This window comes from Nannospalax galili, unplaced genomic scaffold, assembly GCF_000622305.1.
Source record: "Nannospalax galili isolate Female #2095 unplaced genomic scaffold, S.galili_v1.0 scaffold311, whole genome shotgun sequence".
Taxonomy (NCBI): domain Eukaryota; kingdom Metazoa; phylum Chordata; class Mammalia; order Rodentia; family Spalacidae; genus Nannospalax; species Nannospalax galili.
This window is the reverse complement of record NW_008330298.1, coordinates 3,770,942-3,789,566: the sequence shown is the minus strand read 5'-3', so window position 1 is coordinate 3,789,566 and position 18,625 is coordinate 3,770,942. Positions and strand designations below refer to the sequence as shown.

Below are 18,625 nucleotides of genomic sequence, written 5' to 3'. Positions count from 1 at the left end.
GGTATATGTGCTTCTGGAGGCCAGAGGACAACCTCAGGTGTCATTCCTCAACTGCAGTCCACCTGTTTTCTGAGACAGGGTCTCTCATTGACCTGCAGTTTACTGAATAGTTTAGGCTGATTGCCCAGCAAGCCCCAGGGATCAGGGATCAGTCTCCACATCCCCAGTGCTGGGATTCAAAGTACGAGCTACCATGCTCAGTCTTTTTGTGTGTGCCAGGACAGGGGCTCACTATGTAGCCCTGGCTAGCCTGGAGCTTGTTATGTAGACCAGGCTGGTCTCTTAACTTGCAGAGATTTGCCTGCCTCTGTCTCTGGAGTACAAGGATTAAAGGCAGGCGCCATCACTCCCAGCACAGAAGTTTTTTTTTAAATTTGGTTCTGGGGAATTTTGCACAGGGCCTCATGCTTAAGGGTACTCACTTTACTGACTGAGCTGTCTCCCCAGACCCTGGTTATTTAATTTTTGATGATGAATTGGCAATTTCAGCTCCTGGGCTTATCAGTCATAGGTTTCTGGAAGCTTTAACAATTAGTCCTTTCTCGTGGGAGATGGAAGGAGATCAAATGCTAATAAATATTGTTTGAATGATTTATATTGATCCTTGTCCAGAAAAAGAAAAGATGAAATGAGAAAAGCCCAAGAAAAGAAAAAGAAGGCCAGAGACAGGAGGCGAGCCCTGAAGGAAAGGGACAAACACCGGCAAAGAAAGGAGAAGGTGAAAGGCAAAGCTGAGGTGCCTCAGGAACTGGACTCTTCAGAGGAGTGGGAGGAGAGGAAGTACTTGCTGGCTCAGAGGCGGGTTGAGGCCCTTCGGTTGCTCCGGGTACTCCTGAAGAAAATTTCAGTAAGGCTGTTTCCCAATTGCTACTCAGTTTTGGTAGGTACTAGTCTTTCTGAGCCCCAGACTTTGCATTTAAGCACAAACCTGCTAAAAAGCAACTCCAGGAAGACTATGGCATTTGTAGGGGTTTCTTTTAAATTAGTTGATCTTGGATAACCCCAACTGTGAATTTCCAAAACCAGTCTCTAAAACATTTGTGTGGCACCATTTCGTGTTTCTAAACTTCAGGATGGTATTACTCAGAACAGTTTAGCTAGTTTATCCACTTTTCTAAGTTCCTAATGAATGTGACAGAAAAATGCCAGGGGGAAGGCAAAGAGTGGATGTGGGTGTTACCTCTGTAGTCTTCTAACTTTATTAATCTGTAACAGGTTTGGATGAAAAGGGAAAACCTTCGGCCTTGTCAAGCTCATATCAGCCTTGTCTTGAACTATCTGGTAAGGCACTTCTTATCTCAACAATTGCTTTGGTCATGGATTTTCATTTCTGGAAGGCATTTCTCTTCCTTTATGAGCTCCTAAAGATAGCCAGAATCATATATGCCTTAGAATGAAAAAAGAAAATGCTCCCAAAGTGTTAATTTAAAAATCCACGTGTAGCGTTACTAAATATGAGGAGGAGCTGGAGAAATGGCTCAGCAGTTAAGATCACTAGTTGCTCTTGCAGAGGACTCAGGTTTGGTTCATAGCACCGTTGCGGTGTCTGACAACCATCAGTAACTCCAGTTGCAGGAAATCTGGCACCCTCTTCTCACCTCTGCAGATATTGCACAATATGGTGCATTTACATACATGCAGGCAAAACACTCATGCACATAAGAATAACTAAATAAAGTCATTTTTTACAAAGTGAATGCTGTTGCTCTTAAGCAACATGAATTTTATGTCTATTTTCCATCTTGGCCTCTCTCATTACTGTAGACAGCCAAACTTACTGAAAGCAGGCTCAGAAAAACAATCTCACATTTGCCTTTATAATAAGGCTAGCTGGATTGTTTTTTAGTTTACTTCAATGATGGCTAAGCTTTATTCTTTTTATAGAAGTTACCTCTTTAAATGAGTGCAGAGTCTAATTCTGGAACTCATTAGTACCTACACTGATTGTAAGTTAATGGGCAGGAACTGTGCCTTGATGTGTGACAGATAGACATCAGTGGGAACACATGGCAAACCTTCCTGGGTGTGGGAGTGTAGGCAGAACTTCCCCCTGCTCTGTAGCTGGGCAGAAGAGATTTTATCACGAACTTGACCACAGGCAAAACCGTGGACACAGGTATATTTGATACTTGGTATTTTGCTTTGCTTTGCTTACTTTGTAAGGTGCTGGGGTTAGAGCCCAGGACCTCACTCATGCTGTGCAAGTGTTCTATCACTAAGCTGCATCTCCAGCACCCATGTCTTCCTTCTTAATGAGGTAGGCCAGGTGAAGCAACTCAGACAGATCTTCAACTTGCATTCCATAGGAAGAGCCTGAAATACAAAATGGAGGGACAGTTTATCTGTTAAGCCAGTTGGCCCTAGTGGACACATTTTACCTGTCAGTCTTTCCTTGTACTAGGATTTTCTGTGAGGAATACAGATTATTTTCTTTTTTAAACATTTATTTATTTATTTTTATTTTATGTGTATGAGTGTTATGCCTGCATGTATCTAAGTGACCATGTCATACAGTACCCTCAGACATCAGAAGAGGGCATTGGATCCCCTGGAACTGAAGTCACAGATGATTGCTAGCTGCTATGTGGGTGCTGGGATTCGAACTCTGGTCCTCTGCAAGAGCCTCCAGTGCTCTTAACCACTGAGCCATCTTTCCAGCCGATTTTTTTGAGACAAGGTCTCACTATGTAGCCCTGGTTGGCCTAGAACTTACAGAGATCTGCCTGCCTCTGCCTCCAGCATGCTGGAATTAAAGGCATGGGCCATGCCCATGCCACAGAGCACCTCTTATCCCTCTTTGTCTCTGTTGAAGCTATCATAATACCTAAACCAGTAAACTCATCAATTTTGAGCAAGTGGAAGAGCTAGGTGCTTTAAAAGCCAAGACAGAAGAATGGACTCAGACCTAATAAAAACAGCTCATATTAGGTCAAGACATTTAGTTTTAGCATTTTCTGTTTCCTTGGTGCACTATTGTTCCTAATTTGGATCTGTCCCAGGTCTCTTTAGAGCAATACCAGCTCAGTGTTGGGACGTTTTTAATCCGTTTGGGTTTTCTTCCTTTTTTTCACATTTATTTATTTTGCGTGGGAGTTGGGTGGCGGTGCCTGCCACATTGTGCATGTGGAAGGTGGAGGGCAACTTGTAGGAACTGGTTCTCTCCTTCCACCATGTGGGTCTCAGGGAATGAAGGTGAGCCATCTAGATGGTCCTGTTTGGGTTTTTATGAGGGATTGTTATTCTTTTTTTCTTTGAAGGGATCCACACAGTGTAACCCACAGGAGGCTGATATTACAAACCTTGAAGCACCAGGGACCACATTGAAATGTCTGGAGGAAGAAGAGTTAAGCACTCAACATCTTCTGCATCAGGAAGAAATGCCAAGACATCAGGGTTCCAAGTCAGGGAGTAAACAAAAACAGAAAATGAAGAAAAGAACGAGGGCTCAGTTACAGAAATCTTCACACTGCCTCGGGGAAAGAGAAGTAAGATACTCAACGAGAAAAGAGAAAAACAGAAAACTCCCGACTGATGGATGCAATTACAGTCCAGACTCTGACGAGAATACCTTGCAGATTACAGTGCTTCGAGGTCAGTCTCTTGAAAAAGAAGGCCACCAAAGTTCTAATGAACCATACTCTTCTCTACAACCCATGATGCACCTTGGCAAGAAGCCGAAGATCTATGAAACTGATGAATTTATTAACTATCTGTTGAACTATTACCAAACTCCAGAAAATGCCCGATTCTGCCTAGAAGCAAGTCACATCACAAGCACATGTCAGTGGCAGAGGGTTGTCTGTGCTAAAGGGAATGGATTTCAGATCCATTTGAGAAAACATAGGTGCCGCCCAACCAGTCTGAGTGAAATGGAAAACCTGGGAAGGAAAGAACAGGTTGAAGATCATGACTGGTTAAAGATGTCTACTCAGGACCCTGAGCACGACTCACAAAAGAGAAGAAAGATTGGTTATACCAAAGAATTTATTAAGAAATTAAAAATTTATTGCAAGGATACAGCCAGTGAAACTGATGATCTACTGTCCTCAGCTGATGAAGAGAGCCATTCCCTGGAAAAGACTCACACTTACCAAGTCCAAGATTCTCCATACACAAGAAAACGTCAAGTTTCCTCACCTTTGAGTTCAGCAGACACAGATTTGCAATTGACAGACTTCTTGGAGGAAATTAGCAGTGATTCTGAATGCTTCAGTGAAACTCTTACTGCAAAAAAGGAGGAGGAAGAGAGATCTGTGACTGTATATGACAGCTCCCCTGAAAGAAGCTCTTTTAACACTGATGAAACCATCACTTGCAAACAAAAGCATAGGTCAAGGCAGCAGACCCTGTATTCAAAGTGGAAACAGGACAGCGAGGAAAAATACTCTAAACGCAAAGTTAGGACCCCAGGTAAGAGGTCCATGTATGAACTGAGATGTTCATGGCCTGAGGGTGAAAACAGTTCCATTAGGGATGAGAGCGTAAGCAAAACCAGGGAAAAACAAGCCACTAACTACTACTTTGAAGAAGACTACTACCATGAAACCAGTTCCAGTGATGAACCAGAGAACGTCCCAAGAAAGAAGAGGAGAGTGAGTGGTAGTAAATCCTTTCCTATGCCATTAATACTGCCAAAACATGATCGAGCTTTCTGTTTGGGATATCGCCCCAGAAAAAGACAGAATCCTTGGAAGTCAGAATATAACCAGGATGTCAGAGTGTTCAAAAGATATGAAAGTTCTGAAGATTACATGCTTGATTCTGATGATTATTATATGGGCCATGACAGGCAGGGGCACATTGAGTGTGGAAGCTACGTGGGAAGCAGCTACGCTGGCTCCTTGTATTTTAAAATGGTTTGATGAGCACTTTGATCAGGAACAGCCTTATTTACAAGAAACAGTTTGCAAAAAGAAAGACTTAAAACCAAATACAGCTATGTTGTTAGCAACTACAGAGCAAGAACTAGAAGAGAATTAAATGCAATGCCTTTTTCCTCTTGCCAAAGTTTTAAGTATGGGTCAAAATGATTGCAGGTATGTTAGTAAAGTTTGGAAATATAAACCTCTAGATCCTGACACTTTGTAAAACAATGTGCTTGCAAAACTTCATTGAACCAAGGACAAATTTCATTTTACAGCTTTAATTTGGTGCCAGCAAAGAATCAGATTAGCATCAAGAAGGGCTGAGATAGCCTTCTGTGACTTTTGCTGTCATAACATCATGCATCATCTGTCTTCAAAGAGGACAGTAATGGATGGAGATCTTTTACGTGTTCTTTGATTTGTCAGAAGCACTATGTATAGTAACAAACTTTCCTGACTTTCACTTAGGAATAATAAGGCAGATCCAGCAGCTAGAACATAAGAGACGTCTTCGTGACATTAGAATTTCATGAATACCCACCAGAAGGAAATGAATATATTCACAGTACTCAAAAGGTTGTCCTTTTATAGAGAAAGTTTTAGAAGAATCTAAATGGGGCTGATTGTTTTCTGATGGTTAGGTAGACAGGGGACTCTTAGCATTTTTGTTGTTGTTTATTTTATGAACCCTGTATCTTTCCATATAAAAAAAAAGCACCAGGATTGAAGCTATATAACCAGGGAGATTTGTGAAGGAAATATTGAAAGATCCTGGGGCATCGGCAATGGCACTTAGGAAGAAAAGTTGTGACAGTATTCTATTTCAGGCTTTGTAATCCTTTCACACTCAGGGTTGGGTGACATCAGTTTGTAAAAAGTCACTGAATATCCCCAAACTGACTTTTATAAAACAGTAACAAAGTGCCTCCTCAGTCCTCAATAATGCCATGGAGTTAGGAAGAGTTCAAAGAGAAGGCCATAGTTTTCTTAGCTGTGGAAAAATCATACATGTGCAGACTTTGTAAACAATGTTAAATAAACAATTTATCTTTTTTCCTACTCATTTTGGACTTCTTAAACATGTTTTTAAATTGAGATATTTATAGATTCCTAAAGACTTCCACTTTAGTGCAGTGCATGTTCTGTAGAAAGCTTGGCCGACTCATTCTGCCTTACACTGGATTCAGGACCTCAGGGCAGTTGATGACCTTTATTTTCCCAGTAAAGGTATACCTGACCTGGCAATTAAAGATCAGTGAAATTAGAGACTGCCTGCATCAGGAAAAGTTGATTGGAATTTGTAGAATCAGTCAGTAAAGGGCAGCACTTTCACGATAATTTCATTTCCATCTCAATTTGATGCTCTGTAGGAAAACCTCTGCTGGTAGAGGCAGGTAGGATGCCACTCAGTGTGGTTGATTAGAACCACGTCACACAATGTGTACCCATAAACCACCTCTTGAGCAACCTGGTATCTTAAGTGGTTATAAAATCTCATGATTTACCAGAAGTAACAGCCACCATTTATTTCATTGAACTGGGTATTACTATTTGAAGAAAGGTATGTTTTAAACACATACAAGTTCTGAAAGGAACATACCATAACAGATCCATGTGTATTAGTAAGAGAAAAAGCAAGTAAATTATGTGCTGACTCATGTTCAATCCTGTTTCCAAGGTGGTTGTTTCACTGTTAAAACTAGATTTGACTTGTCCAATCTGAAAGATTGCTTATGGGGCAAGTGTGCCTTTTTTTTTTGTTTTATTTTTATTTTTTTGAGGACTAGTAATGACTATTCATGTTCAAAGTACTGTTGCCCAAAGTAGCCTTTGACATTACTAACAGCTCATATTTTGTCAGACAGTTTTCAGGAAAGTAGGTATTATTGTCCCCTAATGAAAACCTGCCTCCTTATTTTATTCCTATAGTATTCCATTAAAATATGGGCTTGTAATTGAAAGCAGCTGTTAGGTTTGAAATAACAATCTCAATTTATTCCCTCATTTGATAATTTGTCTTCAGAGATTTTAGGCATGGAAACAATTTGCTCAGTAAAGATATAAAAATTAAATAGCAGAATTCAGCAGCATGTGCAATTTTTTTTTTCTATAATAGAACTGGTGCTAAGTCACTTCAGTACATTTTTGTCTTGTTTGGTTTGTTAAACACCCTCATGGGGCCTACAAATGAAAATACTGGTTTTACTGAACTCTAGATTTTTTCTCTGTCTGTGCTATGCATATTAGATTTGCATCGGTGTAGGCTTTAAAGGAGGAAAAGAATAATTTACATTGCTTCTCATTCAGTGGCTTAGTAAAGAATGTAATGGAACTAAAACAATTGTAACTCCTTTTTTCCCTTAATGTGATTCTTTGTTGTGATATTAAGTTGTGTAGAATATTTTATCATTATCTTCTTTTTGTCTTATTAAAAATAAGTTCCCTGAACTTTTTAAAATAGGGGTTTTCATGTGTTTTCCTTGTATGTGCTGCTAATCCTGTGAGAAAGCTAAAAGTCTATTAATGCGCTTTTGTTCATTTGTTTAAAATTCTCAGGTAGAAAGCCATATAACCTAGTAATTTTGAAAACAGAACCAAATCAATGTATTTGTTGTAGAACTATAAAATGTTAATTTTTAAATAAATGCGGTTAACTCCACTTGGGGAAGGGTTTCTATCTGTAGTATGATGTGTTCCCATAATGTTGCTCTTTCTGTTCATTCGCATTGTTAGAGAAATATCTAATTTTCATATATATAAATAAAATTGTCAATAGTGACAATAATGGCTATTGACTGTTCATTATACTGTCTTGAATGCTACACACTGGTAATCTTATTTATTCATATTTAGACCCTCTCAACTATCTGCACCCTCGCATAGCCCCTCCCTCACCTGCATCCCAGATGTCCCTTGGTGTGAGTTTATCCACTGGAGCCTGTTCAGCATATCTAGCGTCATGCCCTTGAAGAAGACCAACTCTCCCTCACCCAGCAGTAATCAGCTGCCAGTAGTTCCTCAGCTAAGATTGGGGCCTCCTGCCCATTTCCCCAGTTCTATCCTGGGTTTTTGTCTGGTTTGAGCTTGCATGGGTCTTGTGCATGCTGTCACCATTGCTGTAAGTTTATTTGAACAAGTTCCCAGAAGTCTGCACCTTTTCCTTTATCATAGGAGCTGATTCTGTCAAGAGTTCACAGAACCAAAACAGTTTGTTTTTTTGTATTGGATAAACTGAAATCCTGCTATGATTTAAAATCATCTTAACATTAAAAATTTTTTGAGTTCATACAGATATATATGATCATACATACCTTTATTCCCCCCTCCAACTCCTCCATGCTCCCCCCTCCAAACTTCATTTTTCTTTCTTCTTCTTTTTTTTTGATAACTCACTAAGCTCAGTTAGTGCTGCCCCTATGTTATGGATGTGTAGCCACCCATTGGCGCATGGGAAGCCTACGAGTGGCCACAATCTCAATATAAAGAATGATTCTCCCTCCCTCAGCAACTCTTCATTAAGGGGTAGGGCCTGGACATCACCTTCCCCACCTACACCAGGATTTGTCTAGCTTGGTCTTGTGATAGTAACCACAGCTGCTTTGAGTTCACATCCAAAGGACAGCATTTCACAGCACTCCTCCCCATCCTCCAGCTCTCACATTCTTTCTGCCTCCAATTCCTGTTCCCTGAGCCTTGGTGATAGTGTGGGTTAATATGGATGTTCCGTTTAAGGATTAAACACATGGTACATGTTTTTTGAGACAGGTTCTCACTTGTAGCTCAGGCTGGCTTTGAACTCCTAATCCTCCTGTCTCAGCCTCCTGAGTGCTGGGATTATAGGTATAGGCTTCCATGCTTGACAGTTTTATCAGTGCTATTAAATGGTAGCAAAATTGACTCTGGAATTTCATCTCATACCCTCAGCTGTGGTTGGAAGTGTTAATGTTTATAGATGGCCATAACTGGCCTTTTTTTTTGAGATGGGGTCTCCCTGTAGCCCCAGCTGGCCTAGAACTTGCTATGTAGACCAGGCTGACCTTGATCTTACAGAGCTGGGATTCAAGGCATGCACCACCTCCACCCACCTTAATTAGTCTTTGATCATTCAATAGTTAACTGTATTTGTACATGAAGTAAATAACTGCTTCAAAGTATTACATAACAAAGGCAGAGTGTGTCAAACTCTGAGGACTTTAGAGCTGAAGTGTTTGTTGTGTTCTAAGTGCTCATCAAGGAATATATGGATGCTTGTTCTGAATAAAAAACAAATACACTGTGGTCCACCACACTCCACTGGATAGCCCCATACCCTTGAGTATGTGGAAAGCATAAATCTGACTTAGTAGGTTATAAAAAGAATGGCACATTGTTGGGAGGGGGTGAGGGGTGAATATGGGAAGTTAGCAGGAGGACGGTATGTGGATATGAGTATACATTGCATGCATGAAATTCTCTAAAATTTAATAAAAATATTTAAGAAAAATAAAAAATACCCAAATATTCCTCCACAACCCTAAACTTCTGTAGCACTCAGTAACCACAATGCTTTACCTTGACTTCAGTTTAGAAAGTTGACTCAGAGGCAAAAAAGTCACGAAGTAGCAGTTCAATTCACTATTTCTCAACTTGTTTCCTTCCTTCCTCCCTCCCTGCTCTTTGTTACATAGCTCAGGCTGGCCTTGAACTTATGATCCTATTGCCTCCAGCTTACAAGTACTGAGATCACATGCTTCTTCCTATGACTAAATTTGATTTCATTTTTTAATCACTAAAAAAAATTCTATGAGAATTTTATGCATGTATACAATGTATTGTGATCATAACCATCCCCCAACTTCCCAAGAACTCCAGGCAGCATGTCACCCCTCAACTTCATGTCCTTTTTTTTAAAAAAAATTTTTTTTTGGTCTTGAGACAGGGTCTCCCTGTAACCCCAGCTGTCCTGGTACTCACTACGTAGACCAGGCTGGCCTCGAACTCAAAGATCCACCTGCCGCTGCCTCCCATATTTCCAAAAATTATTTTATTATTTTTTGTGTATGCGTGCATTGCCTGCATGTAGGTAAGTGCACCCATGTTGTGCAATACCCATGGAGGACAGAAGAGGCTGTTGGATCCCCTGGAATTGGAGTTAAGGACAGCTGTTAGCTGCCATGTGGGTGCTGGGATTTGGACCCGGGTTTTCTGCAAGAACAGCCACTGATCTTAACCACTGGAGCCATCTCTCCAGCCCCTCAACTTCACGTCTTTTTTTTTTTAAATCCCACTGCATTCAATTAGTACTGCCCATATGTACATGGGTGTGAGGTCATCCATTGGAGAATGGGTAGCCTACTAGTAGCCGGACCTCCAAAGAAAAATGACTATTCCTCTGTCAGCTGCCATCAACTGCCAACAGCTCCTCAGCTAGGAGTGGTGCCTCATGAGCCCCTCCCCATCCCTGTTGCCATTTTGACTAGCTACATCTTGTGCAGGTTACCACAGCTGCTCTGAATTCATGAGTGCAGTAGCCAGGCCATGTCCATAAGACAGCGTTTCGCAGCACTCTGCCCCATCCTCTGGTTCTTAGGTTGAAACAATTAAAACAAGCCAGACACACTATACTGGGTAAAACCATTTTATTAACTGCTCCAAGTACTTCATTTTTTTCCCCGATTTGAGCTAAAACCATTAAATACAGCTCACAAGAAAATACAACGACTATTTAACTACAATTACAAGAGTTCGAAACCTCACTATTTGTTCATGTAATACTTTTACAAATTTATACAACTGTAGAGTCTACTTAAGCTAGGTTTAGCATTAACCAAGAGTATTATCCAACACCTAGACACTTGACTACTACTTTCGCAGAGACAGGATACCTTAGGAATATATTCTCCTTTAAACATCACTTGGCTAGTGTCACATAGTGTTTTTATGGTGTTTTCTCATTTTTCAGGGGTGATGATGAAGGCTAGCACACACCTGTTCCTTCCCTGTATGTCCCTCCTGAATTTTACATTTGGTCAGACAACCACATAGCCAGAATTGGGAAGCCAGTCTATGATCTTTATGTGTTCATTAAAATTTTTCCAAAGCTCTATTTTGAACGTTCAGATTCTTTTTCCACTCTAATTATAGATCACTGTGTTGATTAGAGTGTGTCTGTCCAGGTCAGGACAAGGACAATAGAGCAGTCCAGAACCATAGTAAATATGTTTGCGCCAACTGCGTCCAGTATTGAATTTTCATTTTGTTACTGGATAGCTCTCTTTAATCAATACCAAGCCTTTGGAACACTGCAGATTTGCTTTAGAGGTATATAAAACCAAATTGAGTAAAATGGGCTTGTTTTTAGAGAACACTGAGGCTAAAAGGTGCTACTTCATTCTTATAATTTTTATCAGTTTGGGGAGATAATGAAGTCTTACCTATCTCTCAGGAAAATCAAATTGAAATTCATCTTGGTCTAACTACAGATAGAAGAAAAACAGTACTGACATTTGCATTATAGCACTGCAGTTCACTTTCTGGGTTTGTGACACACAAACGTATCATGCATTCTAAGACAGAAGTTAAATTTACCAGTGTCACTAGTGATATCAATTAAAAAATTTACAGCAAGTTCAAAACTTCTAAATATCGAAATCACCACGTTTTAAAGACAGACTGGAAGGTTACAAATGATTCTGCAAAATACAAAAATAGATATGCTTCACCAAATGCTTTAATCATTCTTCCGAGCAGTCTCATCCTTTGGTTCTTCATCATCTGAGTACACAGTAGGTTCCTCCCCTTCCTTCAGCAGTTTGCCCACATGATGGTACTTGACTGGAGGTAGAGAGAAAACACAAATGGTTGTTCTCATGTTTTACAAAAAAAATCACTACATTTCATTTTAAAGCATTTGTGAGAGGTCCACACAATATACTCAGCAATGTGGTAGGCTTCTTGAAGGCTAGAAAAGGATCACACCACAGTCCTGCCAACATGGAATCAGTTTTATTCAAAAGACAGAGATACAAAACCGATTTAGAAGAATAAAGACCTCACTATGAATGAGAGGGGTTGCATAGCACTTCACGGGAAAAGGATATGCTTGGAAAATGTATGGAAGGATCTTGGTTAGAGACATTTCCAGAAAGATGGAAATACCATGTTCAAAGGTACATGGGCAAGACTAGGCATATATGGGAAATAGTAAGAACATGCCATCAGGAGAATTGGCATTTGGAAGTAGTAGGAGATATATTTGGTTAATCACTGTGGCGAAATATTATGAAAGACCTGAAAAGCCAGGCTGAGGAATCTGAACTTCACATAGGTGGCAAAGGTACTGAAGGTTTATAAGAGAAAGAATGACACAGCAAAAAACAGTCCTCTGGTGGTATTATTACTGAGATATATAGGGCAGACTTCAGTAAGAAAAGGTGACCAGGGTGACTGGGATGCTGGTATGCAGAGGCAGATGTGAAGGAACCAGAGCCAGTAGTAGGATGATATCTACAGGAATTAAAGCGGGGAAATATGAGTTAATTTCAAAGAAAACTAGAAACATCCATTAACAAAGTGGCAACAACAAGGACCAGAGATGTGAGGTTAGTACTGGCAAGAAGTACATCCCTGGGGATCTTTGAGAGTTCAGTCCAGTTGTAGATAGGTTACTATAGGGAGTAAGCAGGAATGGAGGTATGAAGCAGTGCTCAGGGGCAACTTGGAGTTTGTCAGACAGTGGTGAGACAGAATAATGGTCAAGTATATGCATAGGACAGCAAGAGACAGAGCTATGTGTAATTAACGGAAAAGGCAGATGGTCAGGAGAGGACTACAGATGTTGGGAGTCAAGAGGTTTAGGAATGAAATAAAAATCAGCAACCTCCACATTATCATTACCAAATGAATACAGGGTAAATGTACAAACTCACTGTCAGAAACCAAGAAGACTAAGTTTCCTTTCTGATAAGGGTAAGAATGAGAGTAGTAACCAACCTGTCTGACCAGGTAACCAGAGCTGCTTTTGTGTGAAATCATCATTGGGAACAACAGGAACTTCCCTATTTGAACATAGTATAAAGGTTCTGCGGGAGCCTGGGCCTATGCAAGTCAAATAAAAGCTGAGTGGCACCTGGGGAACCTGCCTAAAGGGGAATTCAGAATAGCTTTGAGTGTAGCTAAGTGTTACAACAGGATTTGAGACTAGACTTAGGTGGGGGGGGTGCATAAAAAACTCACTCTTCTCCCAACTGTTGCAGGAGAGCCCTAGACAATAGAGCTTTGTGAATGATCAGTTATAAGTCATGAGTTTCACATAGAGGACCACCATTACAAATGCAAATATTAGTGACTAAGTTAGACAGCTGAATTATGTTTTCAAAGTACAAAGATTTGCCTCTAGATTTCAAAGCTATATCTGTTGTGCTTAAGATCCAATCTCAAATGATAGGGTCACATCTGGCTAATTATTAGCCAAGAATTCTCTCAGGCCACTCACTTTGAAGAAAATAGATATAGCCAAAAGAGCATGTAATATTTAACTGATTATAGAGAACAGTAAATAGAAAGCTTCTCCTTGATACTCAAAATCTTCCTGAAAATAATAATCATGGTAGTTCACATACTTTTCATAAAATCTAGAAGATTAGTATTCAAATCTGTGGCAGTGAAATACTGCTAACATGATAATTAAACCCTTGGGATTTAGGTTTGACAGAAGCCAATTCCTCAATTCTTATGATTTGAATTTAATCCCTCATTTATACCCCACTTCAAAGTCCTGAGCCTCATACACAGCATAAACCTGAAACAAGGGTCTTTTTCTTACTTAAAAACAAAATGCTGACACCATTGTTGCCGGGCAGATTATAAGCAGCATTTGTAGATGAGGCCTATAGTTAGACTAAAACAGATTCAGTGAAAAGCTGCCTTGCAAAACATGTCTCCCATTCAACAGAGATGTGGGCTGCTTTTAAACAGCAAGCTCTAGAAGAGAGGGCTTATGAAAATCCCTCTTTCTGTAGCCATTAGGGCCACTGTCCTTTGGACATACCCAAATGCTAGTATGGAATCTATACCTTGATGCAAAAACAGAAACACAAGTTTCTGTAGAGGACAAGCTAAAAATTGGCATGCAATCATAACAAGTGACTCAGCACTGCTACAATTACTTTAAGCCATAAACTTGATCCTTCCCAGATTCAGGAGTCCATCAAAATGCACCCAAGTTTCAGGCTGCTTAGTAATAACTATTATTCGATCATGAATTCCCATTACTCGTAGAAATTTGATCTAGGAAAAATAGAAAGAAATGCTTACAAGTGAACTGAGAGTCCCAGTCACTCAGGGTCTCCTGTTGGGCAGGAGTGAGGTCAGAAAGGTCATCATACTCATCCTTCAGTGCTTCTTTGTCCAGGCAAAATGTGGCAAGGCCCCTGGATGCATCTCTTCCAGCAAAGACCCCATATGGTCCCTCTTTAAAAATAAATGAAACCAAAGACAGAGTCTTCATTAGGTAATACATTTCTCTGTGGTTCATATACAGAAGATGGCTTCCTTACTCTCCACATTGAGGATCCCTCTTAGACTTCAAATTCCGTTCTTTCAAAAAACTTCTTTTAATATATTTTACTGATTTGAGAATTTCATACAATGTATTTTGATCATATTCAGACCCCCTCCACCCCCAACTTACCACCCCCATAACTTCATGTCTTCTATTATTGTCTTTAATTTTTTTGAAGGCCTATCGAGTCTAATCTGTGTTTTCCAAGTGCTCTTTGGTGTGCGTCTAGATCAGATTCAAATTCTATTCTGTGATTCTGACACTTTTTGACCATTATGCAATGGATACTGAAAGACTGTTATTAAAGAAGTAAACCTACATCAAAATGTGTAGCACTTTGAATTTCCTGTAACTTGCAAATAGCTAATATAATACATGATTCTTTGGGGGTGGTGTTGGTAGGGACTGATAATACAGTTCATGGGTTAGAATTCAACTTCAGGACTTTGTACTCCTAGGTTCCTCTATTCTAGATACTTGGGCCAAGGCAGTGAAAGTTATGGTTTTTTAACCACTAACGTGTAAATGGAAACATTCCCTTACCAGTGTATTCTGATGTTTTAATGATCTTTCATTGTAAGACTGAAACCCTAAGTGGAGAGTATCAGTGGCTCAAAATTTATCCACACATTACACAACCTTCAATGTCAACAAATAAGAGCTAACACAAAGGAAATCAGTTTTGTTACTGTTTTTGATAAGCTTAAAGATTGTGAAAATACTAAAATTTTCATGGAAAACCAGCTGAGTCAGTGTCCCCAAATAATCCTATAATACCTGGAGAATACTATTATGTAAAGCAGCATACTGAACTCTTACCTGAGAGCAATGGCTCATTCTGTATGCACTTAAAAGTGGATATTTGGACTTCTTTAAATATTGTGCAAGTCAAAGAAGTCAGTGTACTTTAAACAATGTTTTGTGTTCCCAAAAGTAGGCTGGCTAGCAACCCTGACATTAAAACCACTATTCCAAGTAGGAGAATGAATCATATTTCATTTGGTATGGTCACTTGAAACCTTAATCCACCAAATTATTCTTTTTTTACATATCAGATGATTTTATGATCAATTTTTTGGCAGTGCTGGGGCTTTGTACATTCTAGACAAACATTCTGCAGCTCCGTTTGAAAAAAACCCCAACTTTCCACGTTTTTCATAAATGTATATGCTAGTAGAAATGTACCTGATGCCCAAAAACAGGCAAATGATTTTAGTTTGGAATTCACCATTTTAGAAGTTATTGTCTTTGGTCTTTTCCTTACCTAGCAAACCTCACAGCATACTTAAACAAGATCTAGGGAAAACATTCAAAGTCTCTGAAGTATGTATTTTGTTTACCGCAAAACACAGTCACTAGATGTTCTGTAAGCAGAGATGTGTTCTGCTCACTGCTGCATTCCTAGCACCTCCAACAGTGCTCTGCATGGAGTATCAGGCATTGGAATGAATAATTTGGGGGAGTGCTCTGTAACAGCAAATATTTCCATTATGATGTTATCACTGTTCACCGGCCCACTTGATAGAGGAAAGACTTGGAGATCTCATACTGGGCCACGCTTCCTTTTTTCTTTTTCCCTAGGGTGAAAACTAAGGTCCTGAGAGAGCAACACATTGAAGCAGGTCACACAGGTGGTGAGTGACCACAGCTAGGCCAGTGTGTAGATTAACGCTGAGCTGTGTTTTGTGCACACACTGATGTTCCTCACAATGACTTTGCAAACTACAACCAACCTGGGTTTTGAAGGAAGATTGCTTGACTTCCAAGTGTGCTCTGTGCACATAACAGCATTCCTCCTGATGACTTTGCAAATTACAACCATATGAGGATGCCCCCTGCACATGTTCTGACTACTTTATGGTTTAGCTCAGTAATTACAGGTATCTACACAATTGTTTATTGATAATGTGCTACTACAATGACAGGTAATAATGTGGTTTTCAAAAAATTTTGCAGTTATAGGCCTACAGAAAAGAGGTTTTCTAAAATGTCCAAAAGCAAAAATGAAGTGTGAGAGTTCCTTAACAACCTTTGCACATCTGATTTTGATTAGCAGGATTCTGAAGAGTTAAGGAAGAAGCAGGTATGCCTGGTTTGGATTACTGTTAGTTATTCTTCCCTCTCTCGGATGAATGAGCACGTGAACACACCCCCTCAGTTCCCAGTGCTTAGAGGAATCCATATTGGGAGGTAAAATCTCTTCCTCCTCTCCAAATATTATATTCTAGAAAGAAGGACTTTCCAAATCTGGCTGATTCTCAAATTTGTTTACAAGAGAGTATTAAAATGCGCATTCCTGGGCCTCCTTCCTTCCCCAGAGATGCATCTGTTTCTATGGTTGATTAGGCCAGGAATCTGCATGTTTCCCAAGCATCAGGTGATTGTGACAGGCAATCCAGTTTGGAAAAACCTCATCTCTTAAGGATCCTTTCAAACCTGCTCCTTTCCAACAACTCGGCAGTCATCCATCCATTCCTCATTTTGCCTCTGGCTGGCTTTTCCTGAAATCCCCCCTCCCTACAGCCCTCATAGCCTTACCCCTATTGTTTCTGGAGATCCGCCCTTCAGTTTTACTAATTTTTATTTTGTTAAGTTTATCTTTTTTGGCTTTTCTGTCCTCCCTCCCCCATACACTAAATATGGTATTACTAATCAGTTCACCACATTACCATTGTCCACCATTCTGCCTTTAAGGCATCCTCAACCAGTCCCCTTCCGTCTACAGATCCTTGTTCGCCTTCCATAGCACACACATACAAATACCAAACACATGCCACACACATACCTGACGCATGCCATATTCCAAGCACGCCTCCCCCTCACCACACAAACCATATACGGCGGACACAAGCACTGCGCGCATCCAGTTTATACACACACACACACACACCCTCACTCTCAGCCAGGCACACACACACACACACTCTCTCTCTCTCTCTCTCTCTCTCTCTCTCTCTCTCTCTCTCTCTCTCTCTCTCAGCCAGGCACAATGCTCCTACCTGATGCTAATCCCCTTCTTTGCTTTCTTTCTCCCCACACCCTTACATTCCAGCATGGCTTCTCCTGGCGTCATAGGCTTCCGCGTCTTCTCAGAGTCTGGGCCTCTCTTGAGACACCTTCATTTCATTTTCTCGAACCCGAGTCCCACCTTTACCAGGAACCCTGTCACCTTCGAGAACTTCCTATGCCCCAGGCCTTTGAATCTTGCAGTCTCCGCGTCCGTCCCTCCCCGCTCCCGGCCCCCGCCGGCCTCCATGCCTCAGCCTCCTTCGGCTACCCCCATCTGGGACCCTGGCCCACAGCTCCTGGAGAACACCTCTCCTCCGCTACCGAGGGAGCGGCCCTCCTGCAACCGCCCACCTCCAGGGCTGCCCTCCCTCCCTTCTTCCCCTGAGGGGCGCCCCGCTCGCCTCGGCCTCCCCTGGCCTTGCTCCACTCCCTGGCCCCCTCTTTTGTCTCCAGGCCCCCTCGCCGGCCTCCGTACCCGGCCCATAGAACTTGCGGCCTTTGGTCACGTCGAACACCTTGCCATTGATGGCCATAAGTATACGCGGGTCCTGGACGCCATCGAAACGCCTCAGCTCGGCCGGGGTGAAATCTCGCCGCTTGAGGCGGGGCAGTGGGGGCGGCTCATCGTCGTCGTTGTCGCCGCCGGCCCCAGGCTGGTCCCCGCGCACGATCTTGTACAGCAGGAAGATACAAAGGCCGAGCAGCAGCAGGTTGAGCGGAGACGTGAAGATCTCCTGCAGCAGCCCACCGCCTTCCAGCTCGCTCGGGTCGGCCCCGGTCGCCACCACATCCTCGGCAGCCATGATCTCTGGAGCAAAGGTTGGGCCGGGCTAGGCAGGGCTCCGGAACTCGCTGCTTTCTCCTTCCTCTCAACGAACACTGGCGCGCAGAGCTCAGAGGCGGAGGAAGACCAGCCAACTGAGGGGGCGGGGCAGAGAGGGGCGGAGCCTCCAAGCCCCGCCCCTCTCGGCCACCTAAGTACCGGCCGTTCTCTGGCTGCCAGGGCTATGGCTGGGGCCCCCCACGTAGTCAGGAGATTTTTGTCTCCCCTCCCCCCGCAGCTTTGGTCTCCCTGGCCACAGAACGAAGACCAAGGCCGCCTCTCCCTTCTACCTGCTGGGCCCTCACCTCTGTCTCTAGGCATCCTCGCAATAAAGTCTTGCTGACCACGTCACAATGCGCAGCTCTGGACACCAGCCTTGCTTTTGAA

The 18,625-nt window shown here is 41.7% G+C and overlaps 2 protein-coding genes across 6 annotated transcripts in view; one reads left to right on the top strand and one right to left on the bottom strand.

Annotated features, from left to right (window-relative positions):
• LOC103742847 (A-kinase anchor protein 17B) overlaps positions 1–7,449 on the top strand; it is a 224,411-nt gene extending 216,962 nt beyond the window's left edge. For 3 of the 5 annotated variants that reach the window (XM_029568940.1, XM_029568942.1, XM_029568937.1), the window contains exons 6-8: positions 613–880; positions 1,216–1,281; positions 3,258–7,449. In XM_029568940.1, coding sequence (XP_029424800.1) covers positions 613–880; positions 1,216–1,281; positions 3,258–4,862 — 1,939 coding nt within the window. In that variant the 3' untranslated portion in view covers positions 4,863–7,449. The remainder of the gene's footprint in view (positions 1–612; positions 881–1,215; positions 1,282–3,257) is intronic. The other 2 variants (XM_008843981.3, XM_008843972.3) reach the window with 2 other exon arrangements.
• Positions 7,450–10,466: 3,017 nt separating this feature from the next.
• Positions 10,467–18,305, bottom strand: Pgrmc1 (progesterone receptor membrane component 1). Its single transcript, XM_008843958.3, has 3 exons — positions 17,891–18,305; positions 14,160–14,315; positions 10,467–11,678 (listed from the first exon to the last, which is right to left on the bottom strand). Exons 1-3 carry the CDS (start codon positions 18,216–18,218, stop codon positions 11,575–11,577), a joined length of 588 nt encoding a protein of 195 aa, XP_008842180.1. The 5' UTR covers positions 18,219–18,305; the 3' UTR covers positions 10,467–11,574.
• Positions 18,306–18,625: the final 320 nt, after the last annotated feature.